We start from the raw sequence: 21,844 nt of genomic DNA, 5'->3' as shown, positions 1-21,844 counted from the left end.
AATATGCTAACAGAGTTTTTACTTCAACTACTGAACCTTTCAAGAGATTTGCACTTAAAGGCAGAAAACACTGAGCTGTCCCTTTAAGACTTGATGTTAACAAGATCATTTTTTCATGATCTTCTAGTAATTAAATTTGTCTGAGAAATAAAGTGGATTTATTCACTTTAAAAGCTTTTAAATTTAAATAAAGACTTAATGATTGTCATTAAGTCTTTAAGACTTAATGACAATCAAAGTCTAAGAGATTCAGATGAAAACATATATAAATATAAATATGATTATGTATAAAAAGCACATTCGTTTTTCCCATGTTTATCTGAACAAACAGGTAGATGTGATGCGGTTCTGTAGATGTGTACTGCATTTAAAGAGTTGTATTTTTTATTAACCCCTTGACACTTCAGTCAATACATTATTTACCATAGCTAGGGCTTGCATAGCATAGACACATAGAGCACAGCCAACTGCTATAGTTCCTGAAAGAATGGCACAATATACACATATTTCCTTGAACAGAAAGAGCAGAAGCAGACCCTAGGGCATCTTTTAAAATGTCTCTCCAGAATGTGCTCTGAAGTGGAAATTTTAACCACCCCAATCCACAGAACAGAACAAAGAACATTCCTGCCTAATTTCTAACAGCAGTTGTTGCCTAATAACACATTTTACTCTAATTCAACGTACGTCTGGGCCACCACCCCAAATGTATAATTATTATCTTGGTAAAAGGCACTCATGTACTACAAATTATATATGTTGTTCTGTTATTCTACAAGACGCAAGCACTTTATGTTTCCTCTCTCTACGCATAATTCATTGAAGTGAATGTGGAAGCTAGTAAAGGATGACATGAAATTACATCATCTGTGCAGTTATTCTGGAGGTGGTAGTGGGGGGGACGATGAGGGGAGAGGGGTGATAAAGCTGTGTAATCAAGTGAGCTAAGTCTCTGTTTGCATGGGTGATCAGGCTAAGCTTCCTGAGGTTGCACTACAATGCAAATGCCCAGTACTGTACAGTTAGAACAAACAAAGATTATGCAAAGTATTGTGCAGTAGACTATGGTGCAGCACAGCTGATTGGTTACCTGATACTGATTGGCCTTGGCAAGCTCCTGATTGGCCGATTCCACGTTCGATGATGTGGTCTGAATGTAGTCTTCAATACTGTCTGAAGCAAAACAAAGACAGTTCCAGTCTCTTTCTGTACTACATCACTGTTTGCAAGCAGTAGCACAACTTCACAGTGGTTGACTTTATGCCCTAATAAATGTGTGTGTTAGTACCTCAGTGGGTTTAAAAACTTTCAGGCATAAAAGAGGCATATTACTAAAACAAAATCAGGGTTAGATGAACAAATCAGCAAACGATGAAATATGTCATGTTATGAGACAGAGTCTGTGAACAGAGCAGTCTCTAACGCCTCTGCCCTGAGCTAATAATGCTCACTCCCAAGTCCTGTCCAAAAACAGCCAGTCGGAGCCCAGAGGTGTGCCTTAGCGCCATCAAGCGCTACAATACCTGTAGCGCCATGTAATCGCTGCTCCTGATCTGATAATGGTATAGAAAAAACTTACCGTTACAGAAAAACAGCTTCCCATCAGTAGCCTTGCGAATTATACTCAGCATTCATGACCGGCTGTGCTTGCTGCAGCATAGCAGAGACCAAGCGGGAATGAAAAGCGGGAACAAGCAGCGCCACACCGACAGTTGACTCACAGCCCTAAGGCCCTCCTACTAGTTCTGATTGTTTCTTTCTAGTTAGCACTAGGTGCACTTGGAGAAGTGCACAGATAATGTGTCTCATATCGTACTGTGACAACACAGTGATAGTTTCAACAAAGATGTAAAAAATTTGTCTAATTAAAGATACATACTGTTCTATAACTTAAATATTTTATTATGACTGGAGCTAGTGTAAAATTATGAAGTTTTAATGGATTTTTCTAAATAATGCATGCTGTATAAGCTGTAATATCAAACCATAATAATTATTTAAATGTAATGTAACCTTCAGGCACCATTCTAGTTGGAACTACTCAGATTCCTTTCAGGTAGAATTTGGCTATTTGAATGGACTGGCTGCCAGGAAAATACTCTGTTCACAAATCTTCAAGGTTGACAAGTGTTTGGAGGAATGTTCTAGAAACGTAAATTAACCTCTTTATTACATAACAGAGAACCATTGAAGCAGCAAGTTAGAAATTATATTTGTGTGCAACCATCTAATTAATTCTTGATACAGATGCAAGTAGAGACACACTGCAGAAAGGTGTAAATAATAATACAAAATATAAAATATATGAAGAAATATTTTTGAAATGACCAAAACAATAGAATAGAAAATTTTAAAAACAAACCTGCAGATACATAACAATGATAGCTAACTGGTTGCAAATAATTGATTGCTAGCTTGTAAAAGTGGGAAGTGATATATTTCTCATGTTTTACAAAGAAAAATGACGTGATACACATACCAAATATCTAACTTCTTTTTTTTTTTGTTCAAACAAAGTACCTTGCAGTAAATGGGCTGGTGGTGGTGCGCAATGCAAAGACCCATGGAGGAAAAATGGTAAAGCATAGAAAATAATAATAACTAGGTCAAAATATGTTTATTTTAGTTAGTTTCTTTCTCTCTTTTTTTTTTTTTTTTTTACTTACTATGATCTGACTAACTGTTGTAGTATTAGTTCACAGCTGTTTCTGGTGGAAAACACAACTCTAAAATGATCTTAGATGCTGTTATTTAAATTGTTCTCCCTTGCTGCAACAACATCTTTCGCTGTTGTTGCAGCAGTTCTGCCTTCAGCAGCCGGAGCCCTGGGCTATGTGTTCAACGGCAAGAACCAGCCCTGGTCACAGGGCTATGAGTGCCTCAGAACATGCAGCTGGGATTGAGAGCTGCACTTGGTCACATCAATAAAATAATGCATTGGGAAGGCCCTAATTCAATAGGTCTGACTGAACTGTGTCACTATTCTCATACAAGCTGTCCAAAGGGATTCAGTGCTTCACTGCCCCTACTAAAGGTGCAGTATCATGCAAAATTGACTTCTTCAAACTTTACATTGTGTTATGTTATTCCCTTATCAAAAACATACCTGGAGAGTTGCCTTGATTCTTTCATGCATGTTTAAAAAAAATCTTTAGTCTCCCATGTCAACTATTCAGAGGTGTAAAATGCCTTGGTGGACTATTTACCACCTATAAGGCACATCTCCTCCTTGAAGCTGCAGCTTCCAAGCTCCAGTCTCACAGAGCTGGTAGAATTAGTCTGAAGCTGTTCCTTCAGACTAGCCAGAAGCAATTAGCAAACACCTGGTGGAATTGCACAGCTGATGGGGTCATTATATGAGCTACCTCTCAGTGCAATGCTGGTAAAACATTGTTAAAGGGTCAAGAGAGGAGGCATGTTGTGATGACTGTTGTGATGAGTTTCAGAAAGAGATTTTAAAAGGGTAACATAGTTGCTTGATTATGCTGTAAAGTGGCACTATTTGCCTAAAAATGCATAATACTGCCTCTTTACAAGCTGAATAAGTGCAAGTTTTGCAAAAGTTTGAAAAAACCTGATGTATTTCATTTAAAAGTTTAGATTAAAAATGTAATAATTTCATAACTGTTTTTAATTCTTGTAAATACACTGAAGCACTGGCTTCATTACCGACAGGACCATTGTTCATACTGTTACAGCACACAAACAGCCCTGACAGCCCATATCATTACTACTGATCCAGCACAAACTGCTGAAGTGGCACAGCCTACTCTTCTTTTCTGTATATAGAAAGTTATTGTGATGACACAGAATATGCTTGATGAAGTAGATGCTTCAGAGGGTTTGCATCATTAACTAATTACCCATCTTAATTTACAGATTCCAATAACGCTGGGAGATTTGCTGGTTGTTGTGGGGAGGTGTACGTGAAAATGCTACTGTCACAGAAAAGGGGGTACAGGCTTCCTCTAGACAGACACTGGACCGCCTGATGGTACTGAGAATTAGCTTTAGGATGTAGGAAAATGGGGAATGAAGTGGGGAGTGTGACAAAGTGGTTCAGTGTATGTTCACCATTTGTCCCTTATTATTATTTTGATACATTTATTTTTGTAATGGGTTATAATGCTTAAATTTAAACATTAGTGCAACCTTGCTTCATTTACTATCCCGGGTTTGTTTGTGTTGATATTGTGTTGCGTTTTCCATCTATTGATATGTTTAGTTTAAAGCTACCACTTTTGAATTATTGGTTGAACTTGTTTATTTTGTTTCATAGTATATTCTTGGTATTTGTGTTTCTTTTTACTTACCATTCTCCCTTGTAGCTTTGCAGCAGGTCAGGAGTGTGGGAGTGGCCGGCCCAGTGTCTCCTGTTGAATGGCTGAATGATGTCACTGATTACCTTGCTGGGATCTACCAATTTAGAGGGTTTTCTAGTATTGCTTTGCTTGTTTTTCTTTAAAGTAACTTTTGAGTTATTTTGTTTGGCAGGGTTTATTTTGTACGTTATTTTGTTATGTTGAGTTTGTAAATTAGATTAATATTATTCTTGTTTCTGTTTAGACTTTGTCTTTGTTTCATTTTTACCTGTTTGATTGTGGCTTGGCCCACTTATGTGCAGCTGTGTTGCCAATTGGCTTTAAAAAAAAGAGTGTTTGTGGAAGCTCAGGGGAGGGAGAGCAGATGGATGTCAGAGAAGGAAAATAAAATAAAATTCTTCAGAAAATGCTGGAACCTGGTGATCTATGCAGTTTGTTTCGTTCACTTTGAAGACCCTAGACCACACTATCTTACAGGGAGGATGAATTTTGCAGTTAAACCCAGCAGTAAAAACAGATGATAGAGTTTTGTTCTTTCCTTTCTCCTTTCTATAAGTGCGTCTGAGATACATGGAGTATTTTTTTCTTCAAATCAGAGATCAGATAAAGGACCGAATTAATGCAGTTAACCATAATTGTGATGAAAGGTGAGCAGTGTGAACTTATAAAAAATAAATTTATGTATGTATACATTTTCCTCCACCCAGAACGTCTACAGGACTAGGGCCAGTTCACATTGCTGTATACCTGGACAGACCTGAAGACAAAGTGTTAAGACCTTTGCTTTCTGGTGGGCGCTGCAGAGCAGTAATTGCAAAAAACAGCTGCGACGTAGACAGCTCCTTCTCCAAGGCTGTCTATAACTAGCAAAATGAACACCTTAAAGCCTGAATAGCGAGTTATTCTGCTGGAAACCAAGCAGGGGTGAGAAGAGTAGGTAAAAATTGTACTAATAAGAGCAGCATTACTTTCACATTTATACTGGCTGGCGAAAAAAAATAAAAAAATCTTTCAAAAATGTCACATTATTGTTTTTGACTGCCTTTAGCTTTGATTATGGAACACATTCACGTGGCATTGTTTCAATAAACATCTGCAACGTCATAAAATTGTCCATCCAGTGTTACATTAGTTTTTCACATAGACCTTTTTCTTCTATAGTGGAAGGGTTTGACCACTGAACAAATCCTTTTCCAGAACATCTCATAGAATATCTGTGAGGTTAAAATAAAATTCACCCCCAAAACATTTTTATTTATTACTAATTAACTGTCTAAGTATGTTATTTAGCATTCTATCTTTATGTTTCTCTGCAAACGTTGACATTTTTCAGCAATTTATTCATTTTGGCATTATTTTGCCTTAAATTATCTCTGCTGGTCTCCTTCATTCAAACGATTCATTGGCAGTTGAATTTCCCTGTTGGTTGCAGCGGTACAGCTGAAACCAACAACTTCTCCACAGCCCTACATTTGGATATAAAAGCCTGCCCCTTTAGTACTCCTCCCCCACACCCACCGCATGGCAAGTAAGGAGTTGGAGTAGCGAGAGTTACCATGGTGACAGGTTTGCATTGATTGATAGCATTTCTTAATGACTGTGTGATTTATTTGCAATGTAGGCACAGATTGGAATGGGTCTGCTATGCTCTGACTATTTGGTGAAGGTTTGGTGCTGAATGGCTGCAGTGCTGAGGAAGCGGGGAAAGCTAACAGAGGCTAATGATTGCTCTCGCTGCTCGCTCAGATAGACAATTATAGCGTTGCCACGATAGAAGTCTCCAACAACACAGAAGAAGAGTTGCTCGATTTATCAAAAGCTATTTTGAAAAAAGTCACTATAGCTGTCTGAAAGATCAATAAATATACCAATAAATTGGATAAGTTGACAAAAGAGCTTCTTTCTTCCTGATCACAGCCCCACTCATCCCCTCCACTTATCCTTACACTTCGCCATGTCTCTTGTCTCTAAACTTGCCAGGGTGGGTTGAGCTTTCAGAGGAGGGTTATCTACACTTCTACTCTGTGGTGGCCAATTTATAAGAATGACTTCTCATGCTCCCTGAACTGCTCTTTCACAATTTGATCATGGTGAGTCCTGACATTGGCATCTTGAGATATGTCAACGCCATATTGTCAATGCCATATTGACAATTGCCTTGACAATGTTTGACAATATGTGCACATATGCTGAGGTCATTATACCTATACTTCTCAGTGTAACACTAGCAAAACAGTAGTAAAAGGGTGTATGGAGAAACTTTGAGATGATGTGTTGAATTCGGAGTGTCAGAAGAAGCAGGAGCTTCTCAGAGAGACAGAGGCCCAATTTCATGGTGCTAAATTGCAAAGACAAAAGTTTTTAAAGTCGTATTGGATGCATATAACATTTTTATGATGATTGTTGGTAACATAGTTACTTGATTGTGCTATGAATTGACAAAATGTGCCAAGAAAATATATAGCTTCTTTAATACAATTTTGGCAGATTCTGTAAGCTCCTCTGATTGTTTCTCTGCTTGGTGGCAATGATTTGATCCTTCTTAAAATCTGTTAAATCTGTTCAGTTTTTCCAACTGAAATCTCAACATGTTCAGTTGAACACTGCTAACTGAAAACCATGTCTATTCCAGCTTTGTACAAATGACAATCTTTAACATGTCCTTTGTTTCCTGTACCAGTGTCTGTATGCTAAAATAACCTTGTTGACAGCATACCTTCACTCACAGGCCCATTTGGCATGCCTATTTTCATGTGCTAGCATGAATAGGCAATAAAAGCACACATATGTTCTTCTACCATCTATTCATTTCTTTGTATTACTTTCTGCCTTTCTTGCACACGTCTCCACAGCACAGTCACATGTTATTCATTTAAGCTACTACCCTAAAAGTAGCTTTTTGGGTAGTAGCTTTGTGAACATAACTAAAAAAGCCATGTTCACAAAGAGGCCAATAGCAATTTCAGTACATCCCATTTTAATGGGAAAAGGTCCATTATCGGCTGACTCAGTAATGATCAGATTGGACCTCTGCTGTGGGATAAGGAAGTCTGTGGTCTTCCTCTAAGTCCTCCTCTATCTATCTGCTCGCCCCATTTGGATGGAGGCACACCATGTTCCTTCACCATGCCAATCCACATCAACACTGAAAGTCAGCAGGTACTTACATCCATTGAAAAAAAAAAGACACAACCTTTTATTCCCTCTATTTGAGATTAAATAAATCTAAATGCTTTGTGGGTTGGTTCAGTTAAAATGATCTACATTGTTTCCACATTGTTTACAATATTTGCTGGCCTGTTATGAGATTTTGTAATTTGAACTTTCTTCAAATTCACAATTTTACATATATTTTCTTCATTGAATTGCATGCTGCTGTATTTTTTATAAGTTGCAGCAGAAGCTTTATAAAAGAAAAGTTTTTTCTACATCTTTTAAGCTCTCTGTCATTAATTTAGTCCCATGGCTACGGCCATTATTCATGGCCAACTGAAAGCTCAAGCTGACTTATAAAGATCTTGTTGCCTCCTCTACATGCTGCTTTCCATCATTAATCATAAGAAAGATCAGACCATATGCCAGCATGCTACCCAGCTCTTGATGTGGTCAATATGGTCAGCTACTGTTTCGACTAAAACAGCGGCCTCCTCCTGTGAAACCTCTGTAGATGGTCCAGAGGACGAAGGCATGTCTGGTTTTTGGTCTGCCTAAAAGGACTCATGTCCTCCTTCTTTTTGTTGAGCTCCCCTGGGTACACCTTTGCAATATGCATCAAATTCAAATATTGATGTTTGTCCCATCTACTTGAATGCTGTCACTAAGGCTTATGTAGCAATTAGGAGTGGCTAAATAGAGTAGGCTTCAGCCATTTTGACATCCTGCGCTCCTCGTTTCCCACAACAACTGTATATATTAAAAACAGAATTAGCCAGAAAAAAAATACAACTCCAAAATAAAAAAAACAAAAAAGTAAAACTAAAATAACACATATCAATTATGAGTCAGTCTTAAGCTAATTTTTAGGCTAGGATTCTTTACTTTGTAAATTATGTTGTTTTAAAACTTTGTGGTTTATTTTGGCTTATCCATTTTTTTAACATTTTTCACAAAAACAAGAAGAGCTGTCAGCATCATTGACTTTTTTCTCTTTAACATGCTGAATGGGTCACAAATAGAGCTGTGTAGGGAACACTGTGTTTAGATTATTTAAGCTCAAGTTTGGCATTTGGCTGAAAACAACCATCCATCCATCCATTTTCTGTTCGCCCTTGTCCCTAATGGGGTCGGGAGGGTTGCTGGTGCCTATCTCCAGCTATGTTTAGGCGGGGTACACCCTGGACAGGTCGCCAGTCTGTCGCAGGGCAACACAGAGACATAAAGGACTCACAACCATTCACACACACACTCACACCTAGGGAGAATTTAGAGAGACCAATTAACCTAACAGTCATGTTTTTGGAAGCCAGAGAACCTGGAGAGAACCCACACATGCACAGGGAGAACATGCAAACTCCATGCAGAAAGACCCCGGACCGGGAATCAAACCCAGGACCCTCTTACTGCAAGGCAACAGCTCTACCAACTGCGCCACTGTGCAACCAGCTGATAACATGTTGTAGTTTTTTTTTTTTTTTTTTTTTTTTTTTTCAAAACTTATTGTCCTTGATCCTTTTTTAGCAGTTAATAGGCTGTGAGTGAAGAATGACTGTCCCATTCCAGACAGCTTTCTTCTTCATATTAAACTCATCTTATTTGCTATTATACCACAGCAGTCTCTTGGGGGCTCGTCCAGGAGTCCAGAAGTAGTCAGGCACAAACATTTTTGAATATGTTGCTTGTGGTATTAGCAACTTACCATGTAGTTATCTTTAAATATAATCTAAAGTTTTACCCCAAACTACTGCAGTTGTTACCAAAATACTTAAAAGTCTATTCACTTAAAAAAAAAAAAGTCAGTGAGTATTGCTCTGGTGCTAATCAGGATGAGAAAACTCTCGGAAATAAGTCTCCTCTTATTGGAAGGTTATAGGGTTCATTTGAAGTTCTAAATTGAATCTAAATAACATACATTTTTAACATATTACTAACTTTAAATATTGGTTTCAAATGTCTTCTTTTTAAAAGAAATAAACATTAGAAAATATGTGCTTTGTTCTACTTCAATTTATTATTTATAAGTGGTGTTATTTGTTTGTACTTGTATTTTATTATTTAAAATATCCACATTTGCAGTTACCTTTAGATTTTTTTCTGTCTAATACATTTTTTTTCCAATAAATAAATCTGATGTTATAATCAGTCAGTTGCTGAGTTCTTTTAATCAAATGCTGTAAACTATTTTCTACTTCTACTTGCAGAGAAATAATGAAGTAATATTACTCTTAGGAACAGTTTTTGCTTTCCCCACCCTCCTATGTTCATATATCTGTGGCAGCCTTAAATCCATGTTTAAACAGTTTGTTCTCCTTCACCAACTAAACTTTGCCAACCCCAAACAAAGCTACGGACAGTATTCTCAGCTTGGATCTATCTATACTGTGAGACCTTTCACCTCACTCCAGAACTGATATACCACCCAATAAGCTCAACATTTTTCACGTATGTCTCTTTAGTTTCACGGTTGTTTGACATTTATTAGAGACCAATTCTCTTTTGAGTGTTCTTGATTAAACCAGATGGAACAATCCCAGCAGCAGAGCATCTGTATCTCAGTGCTAAGTTTCATTCTTCTTGCCCAGAGTAAAGCACTTCAGGGAACTGAGGAGCATTTACAGAAATCAGAGCGTCTAACTGGATTTTCTCTCACAGACCAATGCCTGTGTAATCCTGACTGCATTTTGCTTCACATGAGAAAAGTTTTTCTGGTGCAAAGGTTGAAAAGTTTGTTTTGACCACAAGAATTGTTTATGATAGTAAAGCAGTTTTACCAATTTTCTTAAGAACTTTTCTAACTGAGTCAGGCAAGACAAATGAACCAACCTTTTAAAAAAAAGAGCAAAACACAATAAAACAACATCTTACCTATTGTATCTCCTTGTTCATGGACCATACTGGCTAGTTCCTTCATTATTTGACTGACATCCAGCATGTCTCTCTGCAGAAAAACAAAATAAATGAGAGCTATTGGTTAATTATATTGAAGGAATTAAAAAACGCTGATGCGTGATCTGCAGCCGGTGTTGTGCGCTTCTCTCTCTACAACCAAACCAAAAAGAGATTTATGGTTGTGTAACATTGTGTCAGCCACAGCCCAACAAACATATTTTGCTTTCCTAAAATGTTTCCAGGATGTAACATTTTGGCAAGCTGTGCATGAACAGCTTGCCAAATTGTTACATCCTGGAACTATTTTGATGATTTAAAAAAAAAATCATCAAAGATCTGGGGTTTCTCAAACAACCACAATTAAAGATGTTCATGCTAAAACCTTCCTGTTAGCTCTGTGCAGATCTCTGAACCTCTGGGAGTTTGGTTGAATTGTTTTTCTTTTTTATTTCATATATTTTGTCAAGGGCTGCACAGTGGCGCAGTTGGTAGAGCTTGCAGCAAGAGGGTCCTGGGTTCGATTCCTGGTCCGGGGTCTTTCTGCATGGAGTTTGCATGTTCTCCCTGTGCATGCTTGAGTTCTCTCCAGGTTCTCCGGCTTCCTCCCACAGTCCAAAAACATGACTGTTAGGTTAATTGGTTTCTCTAAATTCTCCCTAGGTGTGAGTGTGTGTGTGAATGGTTGTTTGTCTTGTATGTCTCTGTGTTGCCCTGCGACAGACTGGCGACCTGTCCAGGTTGTACCCCGCCTCTCGCCCGGGACACAGCTGGAGATAGGCACCAGCAACCCTCCCGACCCCATTAGGGATGAAAGGTGTTCAGAAAATGGATGGATGAATGGATGGATGGATATTTTGTCAATAGTACAGATGAAGGCACATTATAACAAAGTGCCTTTATGAAAACAGTCAAGTATTTTCACTTCGATTTTTCCCATTATGATCGTTCAGATATATTAAACCAAATACAAACATACAGCAATGACATTCAATTCAATTAAAATATTGGGAAATTAAATATTACAGTTTTCTTTAAAGAGTTGTCGTAGAAGCTAATTTTTATGGGCAGAAAGGATTTCCTGTAGCAGTCTGTATCACAGTGGGACTGAAGAAGTCCCTGGATGGCAACACTGATATTCAGGTTTGTCTGTAATATTTTTTTATGTTTTTGAAATATTCTTTTTTGCCTCATTTTCAGAGGCTCCAGAACTATCTATCTCAATTTCTATCTATCACTATTTCTATCTCAGAAACTGCCTCTGGTTCTGACCCTGGCCCTGATGCTGCTGACCCAACACAAGACACTGCACTTTCCACGGCACACTTAAGCATAAAACAACAGAGTGATACAGCTGCACAAATTAAGAAAGCAGACAATATTAATGATGAACAAAATACACAAACACGTTATTTAATACTCTGGTCTTTTACCTGGTCTTATTATTAAGATTAAGATATTTGGAGAGTTTTTGAGAGTGGCCCATTCCTTCACAAATATTAGTAAAAACAGCCTGCATGCCTTTGGAGCTTCATTTTATTCCGCTGTTGCCTTGGAAGTGATTGAAACACCTGATTCTTATAATTTGGATGGGTGAGCAAATACTTCTGACAATATACTGTATGTTTAATAGAAACCTCTAACTTAAACACAGTTTGATCACAGAACCAAACATTTCCATTTTTCATGTGGCTTTACAGAGTTTTTCAATGAAGTAGGTTCTCCCTTTAATAACCAAATTCTGTTCGTTGGTGTTTAATCCTAACTACTCTCTGCTTTGCCTGACTGGAAATACTAATAATAAAAATAAAAAAAAAACCTTCACAGTTTTTATTCACTTGTTCTTCTGTCGGGGCACAGAGCAAACTGGAGCAGTTCTGGATGACCGCAACTAATTCTCCACAGTCTCTAAGCTTTGAATCTACTCTCAATATTTCTGCTCAAAGCAAATGAAAGCTTATAAAACCTCTGTCTATCTCCTGCTCACAGGCCCTCCCTCCCCCTTTCTATTCCTCCATTATGGCTCTGTGCAATCACAGCTGCGTTGTGTAGACTAACCCACTGGGCCATCCATCACAGGTGGCGGAGATTGCTGAGGAAACTGGCAGCCATCCTGTCACTTGGCAAAAAATGCTTGAAAGGAGCCAAAAAGGCCTCTGGCAACCCTTGCACTGCTAAAGACTTTTTTGAATGTACCTTTAGGCAGGCAGGTCTATCAAGCTGTAATAGAATAACAAATTTATTTTACCTGGCAAAGAACTGGGCAATCAGGGCTCATTTCATCACAATGACAAAACAGTGTGTTGCCAATTTAGTGTCAGTGGAGAGCTGTGTGTGGAACAAGCACACACACGCAACAGCAGAGGAAAATGGCAAAGATGTAATGGGTTAGGGCCTTTGCCCAAGGGCTGAGTGTGTGGCCAGGCCTGGAGCCAACAATGTGCCCTTTTCCATTTTTCATAGGCTTTAAATTCTGATAGCAGTGAGCCTAGAAGCCTCTGGATACTGGCAATAGGCTTAGAACCAGGCCTGAAGATTTTTCCATTATGTTTCCGAAAACAGGTTTATTGCAGTGGGGTTGTTTTATTACCCAGGGCAAAGCATATCAGTACTACTCAGAGATGGGGTTTAATTCTGCTCCTTCAGGGAAATTAGGCCAAACAAAGGGCTACTTCCACATTTTGCTTGTTCACTACCTGCTAAAATTATCAACTTTTTTGAAAGTATTTATTGTTTTAAGTATGAATTTATAATATTTCAGCAATACTTCAGGACTGTGTCAGCTTCTTGAAGGTCCCAGTCAGATCCCATCTGTGGACTGTTTGCATGTTCACCCTGTTTTGTTATTTTGTCTGCATACTCTGGTTTCACTTCACCATCCAGAAACATGGATGGTGGATTAATAGTGAGATTAAAATGCTCTAAGATGAGAATGTATCAGCATGCCTCTCTGTCTGTATTGGCCCAGTGAAGGACTGTTGGATCTCTTAACCTGAAGGAAGGCACCAGTTCATCAAGCTGGGGGTTTTAATCTGACATCTACTGGCAATAAAAGTGGAATAAATCCTGAACCTAAGCAAAATGACAAAATTTCAGAGGATTTAGGGAGCTGCTTCTTAATATGTCTGAAAATTAAGAACCTTGAGGACTTATAGGAATCAACTCAGGATGGATTTGGAAAAATACCAAAATAAAGTCTGAATCTAATTTTCATATTTGTTCTATGTTTGTACAACCTTTATTTTGAGCTTAATGACATGAATGTAAATCTGAGTATATCAAATCAATGGGAGATACCGGAGGTTTGTGTCCCTTTTACTGGCAGTTAAATGCCACCTTATGCTTCTCTCAAAATAAAAAGCCTTAGGCAAAGGACAACAACATAAAGGTCTGAGTACACAAAGGTAAAGGACTTAATGATAAAGTTTCCTTTTACAGCATTTAAATGCAGACTTTTCTTATGATAAGCTTTCCAAATCATAAACACATTCAGTGTTGGAAGTGATACAGAGTTTGGATTAGATGAAGCCTCACTACTGACAATGTCTTCTGATCAGCCAGCCAGAGAAACCCATTTTCTCTGAACGCATGGAGAGATTATGTTTTTCTTTTCAAATGGTTTTGTCTTTTTCATTTGACGGGGAGTTTGAAATTTGTGTTTTGAGAGTCTATGCAAGACTCGTGTTTTAAACTTCCTCTTCCTGCAATTGGTTCACTTAGTTCTCGATTTTCATTTTCTTTCCTGCGTGAAATGACCCAAATCAGGTATAATGGCCCCTATGCAAACTGTATTTGATCTTTTCATGACAATCTGAGCATTGCTGATTGGATATATACATTGTCATAATAAACCCCATATGTATTGGCTGATGCAGATACCTTAGGACTGCAAGAAATGCTTATTCTTATTCTTCTTGCTGTTATTATTATTATTATTATTATTATTATTATTATTATTATTATTATTATTATTATTATTATTATTATTATTATTATCCAGAAAAATCAGGCAGAAAACCAGCCTCTTGTTTGTGTAAAGTTTAACCTGAAGCTGCAGCAGATGCAGAGGGCAACACTCTACTGCTTACCAGGACCAGGGCTCACCTCTCACTAAGCAACAAGCAAAATTTGAACTCACAAAGAATCAATGAAGTGTCCCCAGGCTTTTGTTGGATGCTCCAAAACATTACAATCTAAGTCTAAGACTTCCTCAGTGCCAACGCTCACCTCTCGTCTTCTGGCACTTAGTCAATAGTGCTGCTGTTTCTGTGAGGAGAGTGACTAGAAAAAGACCATCCTGGAACAAATGAAGGGCTTTGGGTGGTTCCATTTCTTCATGAGACAAACATGCCAATCTGAAATTCAGACATCTTTTCTGTCTGATAAAGGGACCACAGCAGAGACAGCAAATAATTAAACTTGAGTCCAAGAAGGGAAAATAATCACAACAAACCTGCCTGAGCATCTGATTGACATTTAAGTCAAAATGTAGCTCCAGCTGTAAGAATTCATCTAATACTGCTTGGTTTGAGCAGTTGATGGAGAAGCTGCAGCTTAGCATAAAGCTTTGCATCCTGTGCAGAAAACAGGTTTAATTTACAGTGGAAAGCCTTGCAAATGATAACTCCTATATTACATCTGGTCAGGACATTCAGTTTTAAAAAATCAGCAAGCCACTCTGCAATGCAAAGATTTACAGTTTGTTCATGTATTCTGATGCATGATCACAAGATGTTTAGAATAAAAAGGATTCCAGAAAGTAGATTAAAGGGTGACACTTTTCCTGTCATTGGAAAGATTGAAGTTAATAGAGGCCGACAGCAGTGACATTAACCCTCTGATGCATGGGTGACTGTCTATATAGTCTTCCGTGACAGGGTGTTTTTTGTCCTGGGTTACAATCAATGTGTTTTTATGCTGCTTATGTCATTTTCATTCAAAATAATGTTAATACTTTCTCCTGTGTTTTATTTCACACAAGAGTTATTTCATGTTGGAAATATCATTATTTTTAACTTTTTAAAACATTTTTAGAACAATTTGTAGAACATTTGTGACAATTTGTAGAACATTTTTAAAACAAAATGACAACGGCAATTTTACAACAGCAATGATCAAATGTCAATAATGGACAATGTCAACATCCATTATGTGTGTGAGTGTGTGGGCATGGGGAGGGGTGTGAAAGAGCATGTGTCTTGAAACTAGCTAGCTAACCAAGCCAGCTAACATTACTGTCTGTATTCTATTGTGCTGTGTGTCAAGCAGGTGAGTGTATGTATGTTTGTGCATTTATTTATCCATCCATCCATCCACCCATCCATCCATCCATCTTCTTCCGCTTATCCGGGTTAGGATCACAGGGTCAGCAGCCTAAGTAAGTAGGCCCAGACTTCGCTCTCCCCAGCCTTTTGTTCCAGCTCCTCGGGGGAATCTCAAAGCGTTTCCAGGCCTCCTGGGAAACATAGTCCCTCCAGCATGTCCTGGGTCTTTCCTGGGGTCTCTGCCCAGAACACCTCCCCAGGGAGGGGTCCAGGAGGCATCCTAACCAGATGCCAAAGCCACCTCAACTGGCTCCTCTCAACGTGAAGGAGCAGAGGCTCTACTCTGAGTCCCTCCTGGATATCTGAGGTTCTCATCTTATTTCCAGGGGAGAGTCCAGACACCCTACGGAGAAAACTAATTTCAGCCACTTGTATTCGTGACCTCATTCTTTCGGACATGACCCAAAGCTCATGACTATAGATGAGGGTAGGAACGTAGATCGGCTGAAAAATAGAGAGCTTTGCTTTTTGTTTCAGTTCTCTCTTCATCACGACAGACCGGTACAGCAGCCGCTTCACTGCAGAGGCTCCATCAGCCCGTCTGTCGATCTCTTGCTCCATTTTTCCCTCATTCGTGAACAAGATCTCGAGATACTTGAACTCCTCACTTGGGGAAGGACATTCTGCCTGACCCGGAGAAAGCACTCCATTCTTTTCCAGCTCATTTATTTATGCATTTATTTATATAGCTATGAATTTTTATTTTATTTATTGAGCTGATAAAAGAAAGAACCTTGAACACAAAGATCAACCAATTTTGCATGTCATTCAACACACTATCTCTCTTGGTTTTCTCATTCAGAGTGTCAGAGACACACAGAGACACCCACACACACATGCACAATAATGTATAGGCAGCAATGTTAGCCAGTAGGTTAGATAACTAGTGCAGGCTAACTTTGAAGAAGGCTAATATGTTGATTTGTGACAATAATTCTGTCATAGTACTCATGATACGCACATCCACATTTGTGAGGTAAAAAATAAAGATAATAATTATATGTAAAAGTTATTGCTATGTAAAATATTATTACTCAGAGGTGACACATAGGCCTTAGTGCGTATGGTTCACAAAAAATGGATTCCTGACAGTCTCAGTTGGTAAGAAACAAAGATTCGCATTAAATTTTATAGGAAATGAATGCATGTCATTTTTGATCCACTCACGGAAGAAAGGGGTAGCTATATAAAGCATGTTATTTCTTAAAATGTATAAAAGCTAAATTAAAATTTTTAATTCCATGACATCATAACATATTTTTAGAGGAATACCTAGAATATGAAGTGATGAAAACTTTTCATTACAAAGATATTGCAAAAAGATTACTTCACTTGGTCAAAATGGACCCATTAACGGATCAGAAGGTTAAAATAAGAAGTCTTTGAACTACATGATGGAAAAAAAACCCCAAAAAACAAAAACAATCAGATGTGGATGTTTCCACTTGTGCCTGCAGAGGGAAGTGTGGCGCAGTGGAGTACTCCTGTCAGCTTCCTTAAAGGAACCAACACCCTTAGAGTCTGTTGAACACAAGAGACAGCAACAGGAAGACAGTAGCACAGAGACTGCACAACCTCTGGTGGAGGGCTGGAGACATTTACACACTCTGTTAAAATGACTTGAATGTCATAGGGGACAAGACAGCTGGACAAAATAAAAAAAATAAATAAAATGAAATAAAATAAGAAAAAAAAGATTAAAGAAAGCATTAGTTATTATTATGGTGATTCAAATTTTATGTTTATCAGTAAGTATTTTAAAAATGTCAAATGCTGGCTCCTGCTGCTCTGCTCGTCTGACCTTAGTGATGCTTTGGGAGTGTAAAAGGTGGAAAGACTTGGTGGAAAGACAGAGTTGCTGATCTGTGCAATAATTTAAAAATAGAAAAAAGTTTTTATAAGCCCACTTTGCAGGTGATTTTAATAGATTTTTAACTGAAAAGTCTCACAGCAATAAAATCTGTAAAAGTATTCTGTTGATTTTGAAGACTAGCTATTTAAACTTTAGCAATAGCTAAAAGGCAAACATGTAGAATCTAGACTGTAGCAAACTCAAGAAGGTTTTTACTGCTGACCGATGATAATCTCATACTAACATGTCATCATTCACATGTTAATCTACATTTTCAGAAACCAATCCAGATAATTCTGAGCATCTGCCTGATGCTGAATAAGTCTCCGCTTTTATGAATAAATACCTCAGAGTCAACACAGTATGAACTCCTTTACACCTCGTTCATTATTTGTTGTCAAAAATATTTGGGCAAATAACTAACTTAAAATTAGAACCTTGTACAGATTCTGATTGGTGTATATATGTGTATATATCCATTTTCTGTACACCTTGTCCCTAGCAGGGTCGGGAGGGCTGCTGGTGCCTATCTCCAGTGAATGTTTTGGGCGAGAGGTGGGGTCACCCTGGACAAGTCGTCAATCTGTCGCAGGGCAACATAAACCCTTACAAAAAAATCCCATGAAAATCACATGCGAATCACATATTTCCACATGCGATTCACATGTGAATCACACATTTCCACATGCGATTCACATGTGAATCACACATTTCCACATGCGATTCACATGTGAATCACATATTTCCACATGTTATTCACACATTTCCACATGTGATTACATGTGATCACATGAAAATCACATGTGATAACGTGATTTTCGTGGGATTTTTTTGTAAGGGAAGACAGACAGGACAGCACTCACGTGCATGCATGTGTGTGCATGAATGCACACACTCACACCTATGGAGAATTTAGAGAGACCAATTTGTGCCTGCAGAGGAAAATGTGGCACAGTGGATAGTCATGTTTTTGTACTGTGGGAGGAAGCTGGAGTACCCGGAGAGAACCCAAGCACGCACAGGGAGAACATGCAAACTCCATGCAGAAAGACCGGGAATCAAACTCAGTACCCTCTTGCTGCAAGGCAACAGTGCTACCAACTGCAACACTGTGCAGCCCCTATGTGTGTGTGTATTTTACCTCTTCTCAGTTTTGAATGTGTATTTTTTCTATGATTTGGAAATACTTTAGTTGAGAAACAGAGAAAACAAAAGTTGCTGCTGATGTGATCTAGCATTGAGAGGGTCACAGTAAAAATCAAGCACATGCTTACGGACATCAGTCAGAAATAAAAATTCAAGTTTATATTGTTGAGTAGTTTTCTTGCAAATGGAAAGTTGTGGGTTCAAATCAATCATCGCCTGTCACATATTGATGGTCTTGGACAAGACATTTAGGGTGCATTCAGACCAGAGAGTATGGTAGACTCGGTTGGATTGGGGACTAAAATTGCAACATTTGTTTCATTTTCATAACCCTAGTTCCCATTCACACTGCACTGTGTCAAATGACTAAAACTAACTGAAAAATATGTTCCCCCCTTCGCCTGTGTGGGCACTGCACCAAGAATTACTGAAGAAATTGACACAAAACCTTTAAAGAAGGTCAGTGCAACTTTCTTCACAAAAAGTAAATAAATATAGAGCAGTGTCAGAATTTAGCTGTTGCAGAGTTGTTTCATTGATATACATTACTGGTTTGGACATTGCCTGCAGGCCACGTTACTACGTGGTGAGTCTGTCCACTAAACCAAGCTGTTCCAATGCAGGATGAGCAGGAATCACAATGATGATCGCTGCGCCTTTATTTCTTACCCAATGGACTTAAATTGATTTAAATTAATTCTTACCCATGGCTTAAATTAAAGCTGAGAAAATTGCTGATGTTTGTAAGTATTCTCCCTTTATATAAATCTATAAGATTCTAAGATATTGTATAATATATTTTATCAAGATGCAAGAGAAGACTCCATCATACGTGATGATTATGTTCAAACAATTGAGGCAATTAGTTTAGTTTTTGTCATTTATTAAAGGTTTAAAAATTACAGCAGCTACAGAGCGCCACAGCGATGGGAGCAAAAAGCTAATAAGTTCTAGAAAAACTTGAGGCCATTCATATTCTCCTTTTCCTTGCTAAGTGTCGGCACACAAACCCGTTGATATGACAACCGACACAACAGCTTTGTAAACCCGCAGAGCAGAGTAATATATTAACCAGCATGTCCTGCACTGTTCTAAATTCCTGCTTTTGAAACGTTCTCCAGTCAGGTTGCATTCAGACAGGTTTTCTGTTTTAGAGTACACTTCAACTGGACCAAGACCTAGGTCTTTAGGAGGATCAGAGTTTGGTGTTTAAGTCTGTTTTGGAATTCAAATTTGCATTCAGATCTCCCAAAAACCTGTGACTTTCTAGATAGATGGATTAGAGTCTGATTCAAGAACCTAATCCTGGGTTGGTCCGAATACACCCTTAATCAAAACTTGCCTTTTCTATTTGAGCGTGTGTGACTTGCAGTGTAAAATTACTTTGAATATGTCAGCGTCAAAAGGTGTAGAAGATGTTTTATTATTATTAGTTTTGCTAGCTCTTTAATGATAGGAGCTGTTGTACTGGCCTTTTTAAAAATATTTTTGTTCAAACATGTCGAAATAGAAAATGCCATATAAACTAGCAATATTCCATGCTGAAATTTTAAGAGCTTTCTTAGGCAACCAAAGAAAAACCTTCTGTTCGTGTGGTTCTGATTTTTGATAGTGTGTGTTACTGTATATCAGCTGCACTCTGGGTCAAGGAGCACATCAGCAGATTCTGTCATGTCAGCTGTGATGTAGCATCATTCTGTGATGCATTTACTCACCATAGATACATTAGTCACAATTTGCTGTCAACACTTGTCATCTCAAGTTTATTCTGTTCTTGATGTGTACTGGCCTACAAGAGGGAAAACTATTTATTTATGATGTGACTCTTTTTTCTAAAGGGAAACAGTCAGTAGCTTTAGATAAACAAAACTTACAGAGGCAACTGATTAAACATGGTCCAAATGATGATGATTTACATCAATTTGGTGGAATCATTAGGTATTTGGCAAATTGATCTTATTACAATTCAGAAGGCTAATGTGATTATAAATCAACTGATGACATAATCGAAGAATTACCCCTCACTGCTCATGTTAGATACACATGTTCCAAACATAGATGTTGTGCAATAGAAAACTCACAGTTATGGTGACATAAGACTCTAGAAATGGCTTTCTGCATATCACGTCAGGAGCTGTTTTTACCTGGTTGTGATTGTGTCATTTTTTTGATCTTGCATCCATATGCACACATTAATAGTGCATATGGATGTGTGATTCAGTGAAGTACCTTTAAGGTGGAATGTCATAACCAATTAGTTGGAATTAACATTACCTTTTAATTATGAGGGGCCATTTAGAACAAAAACTGTGTGTCTCTCACACACAACTAAAGACTCGTACACACACAAAATATTAACATTGCACATGTATACTATTAACTCTTTTACTGTCTTGCGGGTCAAAAGTGACCCATCACCATGTTTACCTGTGGAAAAAAAATAACCTAAACTATCTTTTTCCAACTTGAAATTTTGTGCATTTTGTATATGCATGTAAAAGAAGCATTTTATGCACGTGTGATATTTTGGTAGTGTATATGCGCAATTTTACTATTTTCTGTGTGTGTGAGAGAGAAAAAAAAATATGTGTGCAAGACATTTTAATAGCATATAAGTGCAATTTTAATATTTTGTGAGTGTGAAAGACAAATGTAGTTTTGTCTCTCTCAGACTGCCCCTTATATCTCATAATCTGCCCCTTATATTTAGGAGTTATCATTGGTCACTTGATGCGCTTTTGGTTAGGGTGATGTTTTACTTTCACTTTGATGTTGAAATGTGTAGCATAGTTTATGTTATTTTTTGTCTTCAGTGATTTTCTTTGAATTTCACATATCCTGCATGCGGCTTGAATCCTATCCAAGGAATTTTATCTCAGCATGTCATATTTACCACAGTCAGGATGCCAGAGTTATGTACCAGTTTTCTGCATTATACATTTTGTGTTTTTGTTAAAATGAGTTCCTTGATTAACATGAGGACTGCCCTGTGATGAACCAGTCGCTTCAGTGAGGTGCCACACCCAGCTACACGGTGAGGATAAGTAAGTATCGACAAAGGATGGATGGATAAATTTTAGGACAATCAAGACATATGTTAATCAAATCTAAATCGCCAGCTCTACAAATTGATGTAGCAAAAACCAGATTGTTTTTCT

At 38.0% G+C, this 21,844-nt stretch overlaps 1 protein-coding gene across 6 annotated transcripts in view; it reads right to left on the bottom strand.

The window, feature by feature from the left end:
* tsnare1 (T-SNARE Domain Containing 1) overlaps positions 1-21,844 on the bottom strand; it is a 143,021-nt gene that overhangs the window by 53,865 nt on the left and 67,312 nt on the right. For all 6 annotated transcript variants that reach the window (XR_006370619.1, XM_044116729.1, XM_044116732.1 and 3 more), the window contains exons 9-10: positions 10,344-10,416; positions 1,091-1,173 (exon numbers count right to left, since the gene is read on the bottom strand). Coding sequence is in view for 5 of the 6 variants with exons in the window: in XM_044116729.1 (XP_043972664.1) it covers positions 1,091-1,173; positions 10,344-10,416 (156 nt within the window). In the remaining variant the exon portion in view is untranslated. The remainder of the gene's footprint in view (positions 1-1,090; positions 1,174-10,343; positions 10,417-21,844) is intronic.

This window comes from Gambusia affinis, linkage group LG05 (assembly GCF_019740435.1).
Source record: "Gambusia affinis linkage group LG05, SWU_Gaff_1.0, whole genome shotgun sequence".
In the NCBI taxonomy this organism is placed as follows: domain Eukaryota; kingdom Metazoa; phylum Chordata; class Actinopteri; order Cyprinodontiformes; family Poeciliidae; genus Gambusia; species Gambusia affinis.
Note: the sequence above shows the minus strand (reverse complement) of the source record. Positions and strands in the feature narration are given on the sequence as shown.